The sequence below is a fragment of the Hippocampus comes genome, unplaced genomic scaffold, assembly GCF_001891065.2.
Source record: "Hippocampus comes isolate QL1 unplaced genomic scaffold, H_comes_QL1_v1.1 scaffold124, whole genome shotgun sequence".
Taxonomy (NCBI): Eukaryota; Metazoa; Chordata; class Actinopteri; order Syngnathiformes; family Syngnathidae; genus Hippocampus; species Hippocampus comes.
The window spans coordinates 994,717-1,002,875 of record NW_017805075.1 but is presented as its reverse complement, the minus strand read 5'-3'; the positions used below and the strand labels follow the sequence as shown (position 1 = coordinate 1,002,875).

General features: G+C 40.4%; 1 protein-coding gene and 1 long non-coding RNA gene across 3 annotated transcripts; one reads left to right on the top strand and one right to left on the bottom strand.

Moving 5' to 3' along the window:
- Window positions 1–390: 390 nt before the first annotated feature.
- On the bottom strand, window positions 391–1,310 carry LOC109512941 (uncharacterized). Its single transcript, XR_002167627.1, has 2 exons — window positions 1,263–1,310; window positions 391–540 (listed from the first exon to the last, which is right to left on the bottom strand). It is a non-coding gene; the product is annotated as an uncharacterized LOC109512941 (long non-coding RNA).
- A 1,116-nt stretch (window positions 1,311–2,426) lies between these two features.
- LOC109512939 (glucose-induced degradation protein 8 homolog) lies at window positions 2,427–8,159 on the top strand. Of its 2 annotated transcripts, none has more exons than XM_019865058.1 (5): window positions 2,427–2,724; window positions 3,049–3,176; window positions 3,283–3,479; window positions 4,270–4,521; window positions 6,732–8,159. In XM_019865058.1, the coding sequence occupies exons 2-5, from the start codon at window positions 3,056–3,058 to the stop codon at window positions 6,903–6,905; spliced, it is 744 nt and encodes a 247-aa protein (XP_019720617.1). In that variant the 5' UTR covers window positions 2,427–2,724; window positions 3,049–3,055; the 3' UTR covers window positions 6,906–8,159. The 2 variants fall into 2 exon arrangements, with proteins under 2 accessions (XP_019720617.1, XP_019720616.1); XM_019865057.1 differs by lacking the exon at window positions 2,427–2,724 and adding an exon at window positions 2,798–2,974 and having other exon boundaries at window positions 4,324–4,521; window positions 6,732–6,905.

The window sequence follows — 8,159 nt, the reverse complement described above, 5'->3', positions numbered from 1 at the left end:
TACACGGTTAAAATACACATGTTCACCCTATTGAGACCAGTTGTTATGGTGGAAACTTTGGCCGCTTTGCGGGACGGGAAAATATCATCAGATCGGAATGAAATTTTGCACAGAACCTTGTACCATAGTATCGACAAGAATTCCGACCCGGCCCGACGAATCCGACAAACTTTTTTTTTGCCATGAAAATGTGGACCACCCTAACCCATTGGTTACACGATGAACATGTAATACACTGATAATTTTTTAAGGGGGAAATTTAGATCATTTTAGCAACTGAAAATTATCAGCATTTTTTTTTGTGAAAAAAATTAAAAATAATAATCAATCCATTAATTTTCTATATGTGTACAAATAAATACAAACGTAAAAAAATATCCACAAATATTATTTTTTAAGTTAATCTCTAAAAACATCTTTACACCAAATTTAGTGACCTGTTGTTCTATCTTGAAGCTTGTTGGTGGTCTCAAGTTGAATCAAGTTGTGGTGAGGTTTCCCAGAGGATGGAAAGAAATTCATTCATTCACTCATTTAACTCTATAATTACGTGTTATGCAATGGACAGACAGACAGGCGGAGAGATAGATAGATAGATAGATAGATAGATAGATAGATAGATAGATAGATAGATAGATAGATAGATAGATAGATAGATAGATAGATAGATAGATAGATAGATAGATAGATAGATAGACAGATAGATAGAACACATTTCCATACTCAGTTTAGTTGAACTTTGCTATTTTGTGATATGAATGCAACCAGGTGGTTACATACGTTAATTGTACCTAATGCACCGTCACTGGTAGTGTAGAGGTATTCACGCCGGCGTTCGGTCCAGGCAACCCTGGTTCAAACCCCACTCAGTTATGTGGGGAAATACAACGGGGTGGCCCGGTAGTCCAGTGGTTAGCACGTCGACTTCACAGTGCAGAGGTACCGGGTTCAATTCCAGCTCCGGCCTCCCTGTGTGGAGTTTGCATGTTCTCCCCGGGCCTGCGTGGGTTTTCTCCGGGTGCTCTGGTTTCCTCCCACATTCCAAAAACATGCATGGCAGGCTGGTTGAACACTCTAAATTGTCCCTAGGTTTGAATGTAAGCGTGGATGGTTGTTCGTCTCTGTGTGCCCTGCGATTGGCTGGCAACCGATTCAGGGTGTCCCCCGCCTACTGCCCGGAGACAGCTGGGATAGGCTCCAGCACCCCCGCGACCTTAGTGAGGATCAAGCGGTTCGGTAAATGAATGAATGAATGAATGTACCTTATGCCATCTAGTGGAAGAACATTTGATGTCATTTTTTGTTAACTGTTCTTTTGATGGTGGTGCGGACACCCGCAGCGGCTCCTCTCTCTTCTGAGGAAAGAAATTTCATCTGTGCTGTATGGTGCACATGTAGCACATTTGACGATAAAGTTAACTTGAACTTGAACTTGAATAGTTCTCAGAGCAAAATACCCTGCTGAAGTTAACTCTATGAGCTCTCCCAAATCAACACTGCTCGAGTGTGGTGTTCTTGGGCAGAACTAAACCTGTCAGTAAGAAGTTATGAGAATTGTTTCTTTGAGATGAGTCAGTTTTGATTGTTATTTTCAACACTTGTTTTTACGTGAGAAGAATTCCATTCACTTTTCAAAGAAAGCTATTAGGACAGTCACTGAATCTAAATATACTTGATATTTGATTATTTTACATGAATTCCCAAATTTTACTCAAGTAAATATCCATGACAATTTTCAGAGGACCTACAGGAAGTAGAAAAATGTGATTCATCATGGAAAATTATGTGATTTATTAATTGTTCAGCACCTGAAAGCACTATAATTTACTTATTTATTTTTAGTTAACAGCCCATTATAAACTAAATCAAGAGAGAACATGTGCATAGTACTACAGGGTGGATGAAGAATAAGCATTAAAAATAGATTATAAATATATCTTGGTGTCACAAATGTATTGAAAGAAATTACGCCTGTGGGGGTTGCATGGCACCCCAGAGAGCATGCTTGGGTTTTATTTTGGCCGTAAAAGAATAAAGTGTAATTGTACTGTACATACACTACAGTAGGTGGTAGTGGGGCTTTCGTTGTCAGGGGGGGCTTATATATATTTTCTTCTTCCTGGGGGTGGTGTAACAAAAAAAAAAAAAGCGCTGGTTCAAAGAATTGTTTTTAATTATGACTTCAGTTGTATGAGAAATTCTATAACCCATTTCTAATGAAAGATTTATTTTCACCCACTATATATATATATACTGCCCGAAGACAGCTGGGATAGGCTCCAGCACCCCCCCCCACCCCCACCCCCGCGACCCTAGTGAGGATGAAGCGGTTCGGAAGATGAATGAATGAAAAATGAATAATTGATGTTGACTTTCATACTGAAAAGTAGATATATTTTCAATGTATCCAATACAATCATTGTTGCATGTATAATTTCTTTGAGAAAGGCTTTTTTCCTACAAATCCACACGTTGCCCTGCCACAGCAACCGTGACGTCATCGTGCCGAACCAATGGGTGATCTCGCAGGAATGACGTACGTTGCTATCGCGAGGATATCACATTAGCTTGGCTCATTAGCAGGCCACCGAAAGATTCATCGCGGTCTCTGTTGTAATTTACAAATGTTCTCCTCTCGGAGAAAGCACTCGGGCTAAGTGTCATCACTTGATACCTCTCCGCGTCAACAAGAAAGGAAATAAACACCGGAGCTCGCGTTGGACGGTAGGTTCGCAGCTAACGGAGAGCTAACTAGCCGGGGCAGTCTGACTGTTGTGTTGCCTGCCTAGGGTGAGGAAATGGATTTGTTTTGGGATCTGTCGCCCTACTTTTACACCAGTTCAGCGCTCGAAAGCTTTCACAAACCTTCAAAACTCGTTTTCTCTCGTCATCATTGCACAGCTGCTATTTCCCCCCTTCCAGCCTGTATTCAGCACGTAGCATGCTTCTCCTCCGCTGTCCGTTTAGTGTTGCTGTAGGTACTTGAAGCCGCCAAACCGTGTCAGTCTTGCTCCCGTCTCCCGGTTTGAGCCTTTCGCTCTCTTGCAGGCTTCCAATGATGAGTTATGCTGAAAAGCCTGAAGACATCACAAAAGACGAGTGGATGGACAAATTGAACAACGTGCACATTCAGAGAGCGGATATGAACCGGCTCATTATGAACTACCTGGTGACCGGTAAGTCACCTCAAAACACGTTGGAGGAGTGAATAGACACGACAAAGCAGAACATACAATTGTTTCTGAATGTGACGTGCCATGTTTTGGTCTGTCTTATACTCAGAGGGATTCAAAGAGGCGGCAGAGAAGTTCCGGATGGAGTCTGGTATCGAGCCCACTGTGGACTTGGACTCTCTGGATGAAAGGATAAAGATCCGAGAGATGATACTGAAGGGACAGATCCAGGAAGCCATCGCACTCATCAACAGTCTGCACCCTGAGCTGCTGGACACCAACCGATACTTGTATTTTCATTTGCAGGTACATTTGCATGCCACACAAAGTAAAGTAAGTGAAACCTGGATATATGACCATGCTCGTAACTAGGGATGAATGATTTTGAGAAGTCATCTAATCTTTTTATACATATTCGAAATGAACACACACAAAAACAAATGTAAATAATTGCACACTTTTGTCCTCTCCAGTTTTGTGATTTATTATAGGATTATTTTTCCAAGTTCCTCTTCCCATGTATATATTTTTTTATATATGAACACGAGCAATAAATTTCATCTTTAATATGAGAGCTGTCCAATACGGGTGAAAAGCGTATCACGATGTCAGTATATCATATCAGCAGTGCTTGTTTTGAAATACAATTCAATAGAAATCACTGTTACACTGAGGTAATCTGTAGTTTATAGCGATCACTTTTTATCGGTTCTCACAGAATACTTTAATGCCCTCAAATGTGGGAAAGGAGAGGACTTTTGAGTCGTTTATTCAATGCCGGGAGGAGAGTACAGCACACAAGCACCATATAGGTTGCATGACGTGAAGACGAAACAGAGGGCAAATTGTAAGGTGGCACCAAAATGAGTCATGAAAATGTGTGATCTTATTTAACACGTTTGTATCCAATGCACCAAAAAATGCTACCATCGTGGTTAGTACCAACCCGACTTATGACTGTGGCTGGGGAATATGGCCTTAATATAAAATCTTGCCTTTAGCCGCACCTTTCTTACGGAAAAACAATTTAACATTCTTTTGCACATGTTGTCTGCTTCTTAGCAGCAATTTGTCTATTTTTTTATTTTTTTGAAAGGCCATACGTGATCCAGCCTTGTTTCATCACTTGTGTGTCATTCCCCTGGCACAGCAGCAACATTTGATCGAGCTCATCCGGCTAAGGGAGACGGAGTTGGCACTGGAGTTTGCCCAGACGCAGCTGGCCGAGCAGGGGGAGGAGAGCCGCGAGTGTCTTACGGAGATGGAGAGAACGCTTGCCCTGTTGGCCTTCGACAACCCCGAGGAGTCGCCCTTTGGAGACCTACTCAACATGATGCAACGGCAGAAGGTACTCGCACCGGCTACCTTTTCCAAAAATGCTGTGTTGACCAACAACATTTACATATAACCAGAATTATCTCTTGCACAATGAATAAATCTCCAGCTTCTGATTCAATAAAAAGAAAAGCATGACATTATTCAAATCAACTTTTATATTTTGGTAGAGAGAGGCTGATTTTGTTTTTTTGTTGTTGTTGTTTTTTTTTTTCCCTTCCCTGGGCCGATACCGATGATATTCATTTTCAGTTACAGTGAAACTCCTCTACAACGAAATCATGTTTGCAGCAAGAAATTTTTCACAACAGGAGGTTTTTCACTGTAGCAAATTTGATCTCAGATGTAAGCACACACACACACATACCCACGCACCCAAACGTATGTGTATGCCATTGGCTTACCGAGCATCATCCTGGCCTCCGATTGGCCAAGAGGGACCTCACTGTCTATGTGTGTAGATACTGAAGCTAGATCCGTAGCATCCGATTAGCTGCTCAGAGTAAATTGCTTATGGCTCATCCGACATTCAAATAAACAAACGTTTCATCGAATGCTTTACGTGTTATCATGCTAAAATCACCCACGGGACGCTTCGTAGTCCTCAATGGCCATAGTTAGCTCTCGAAGGCTAAAAACCTTACGCTAACTGGAGCGCTAATGAGAGAGAGAAGCGCTCCAGTTAGCGTAAGGTTTTTAGCCTTCGAGAGCTAACTATGGCCATTGAGGACTACGAAGCGTCCCGTGGGTGATTTTAGCATGATAACACGTAAAGCATTCGATGAAACGTTTGTTTATTTGAATGTCGGATGAGCCATAAGCAATTTACTCTGAGCAGCTAATCGGATGCTACGGATCTAGCTTCAGTATCTACACACATAGACAGTGAGGTCCCTCTTGGCCAATCGGAGGCCAGGATGATGCTCGGTAAGCCAATGGCAGAGCAGCTATGAGTATGTTGAGTCCAGGAAACTTGCAGCTGTGACCGAAATAAACATCGTTCACTATGTAAACCAGTGTGGTGGTTGCTGTTGCCTTTTTTTGAATGAAGCAGTAGAGGTCACTGTTGAATTAGACTTCGTTGTAGTGAATGTCTTCGCGAGGCTAGAGCAGAGAAAATGATTTCGTATAATGCAACAGGGGGGTTTTCGTTGTATGGGGGGCAGTAGAATGGAAATTGTGTTAATGCATGAAGATTTTTTCACATAAGGGGGTATTTTCGCCCATGTAGGTTTCGTTCTAGAGGAGTTTCACTATACAGGGTTTTCCCTGTATAGTGAAACTCTTTACACTCTATACTTTCACTATACAGGGAAAATATTGCCATCTGAAAAAAAAAGAAAAGAAACTATACAAACTCCAGCTCTTTGTTTAAATATCTGAATGCTTACTATCAAAGACAAGAGACATGATTATTTTATCAGCCGTCAGATCTTTTTAAAAAAAAAAAAAGGCAGATGCCGATATTCATCATATTGTCAGTGCCAATAATCGGCCTGGCCAATAATTGATCTAAACCTATTTTATGGCTTCTCTTGATACAAAATTCAATAAGATAAATTCTCTCTCTCTCTCTCTCTCTCTCTCTCTCTCTCTCTCTCTCTCTCTCTCTTTAATATATATAAAAAATATGGGATTGCAATCTGGAACCCGGCTAGGCCACTCAAGGAAATGCTTCTTACAAAACTGTCAGGCTCTTGACAATTGTGTTGATAATTTTATGTAGCAACAGCACTGGGCGAATTTGTCATTTCATACAGGACTGTTTCATCTCATTTCAAAATAAAATGAGAGAAGGTAAGCACTCGGAGGGTGTTGTATAATGTTTTTAGTAGTATAAATGGAAATATATTTGTGTATATCATTATCGTGCTATAAAATGGGCTATATCGTGATAGATGTTCTTTTCAATACTACCCGGCACTACTCAAGTGAGTTGTTTTAGCCAGCAAAATGGCTACTGTGGTTCTGATGTCATTTTGTCTCATCAACCACAATCTTTGGGGAGATAACTGTTTCTAGAGAGGGAAATAATGTGCTGCTAAGCCCAGTTTAAATTGAAGAATAAAAGGTTTTCTAAAAGGGAAACAAGATGGTCATTCATTATTAAAGGGATAGTAAAGTATATTTAGCCATTTTCAGAAAGAAAAAGTATATATTTTGTCTACAAAACAAATATTTGAATGTGAGAGTGCACGGAAATGAGAAATGTTTGCTGCACAGGTGTGGAGTGAGGTGAACCAAGCTGTGCTGGACCATGAAAACAGGGAGTCCACTCCCAAATTGGCCAAACTCCTCAAGTTACTGCTCTGGGCGCAGAACGAGCTGGACCAGAAAAAAGTGAAATACCCGAAAATGACTGACTTGAGTACGGGAACCATCGAGGACCCCAAGTGAGCCCAACCACCAGACTTTGTCGGCCCCCTTAATTTATGATCAACTGCGCGGCTGTTGCAGCTGGATAGTGTGCTAAACTAGATTTTGCTGAGTTTTTTTTTTTCGGCTGAATTTGGTCATCGTGACTATGTTGCATTCAAACAGCACCATCTAAGTTACCATGGCGCTATACATACCCGGTAGGTGCCTTGAGATAAGAGTGACCCAGTTTTTCAACATACAAGCAGTCATTTGGCCAATTTTTCTATTCATTATTATGAATATTATTATCATTGTTATTATTATTGTGCTTTCACTTGGAAGCAAACATTTGAGATAGGAATCTGTTTGTGGGCACGTGACTCAATTTGTTTCACAGGAAGTAACAGTGGCAGAAAAAGCATCTAATGTAAAACAGACAGCCAAACTCTGGGTTATTCCAAACAACCACATAGCTTTACCTAAAAGTCTATTTAGCTTGATAGTAACCACAAATTGCCATAAACAACAAATAACGAATAGCATCAGTGTCGCAGTGTTATAGCACTTTATGAAATGGATATTTTAATGCAAAGAGTGGCGCAACACATGTAGACAGACAATAAAATAATTCTGGCAGTCTTATATTAGTCTTTATTATTTGCATAAAATGAATTGTATAACTGCAACTTACTGTCATTTATCTGTGTGGGTGTTCTACAGCCCCTTGGTGGCCAAGGTGCGCATATTAGAAGGGGCAGCATAATTTCCATTTCATTGAAGCAAAACAAATGTTGCAAAAACTGTTTGATTCTTTAGATTCTATTTAATTATATCCTGAATATAGGTTTTTATAAAGTACAGTTTTAGATTTTTCTTGTTTAAAATAAAAATTGATTTAAATAGAAATCCTTTTGTGATTGGGGGAACTGGAACCAATTAATGGCATTGCTGTTTATTTAAAGGGGAATGATGAGTTGAGATGTGTTTTGAGTTAAGAGGATAGTCACAGCATGAATTAAACTTGTTTCTCAAGGCACCAGTGTATTTTTAAATGGTTGTCTTGATTTTTCTTGACTTCTGATTTCAAATTCATTTTCAGCATCATAGCGCTTATTACTCCTGGGTGGCTCGAAAAATGGAATCCATTTCAAAATGTGAATCGGGTCTTGACCTGCTTTCCATGGTACCATGTTGCTTTTTGTGCAAACAAGTCACGCCTGCGTTCTACCAGAATACCCAAAACTGGCTTACCCTGCTATCTAGATTTGTGCAACAGCGTACATACTGTGTGGT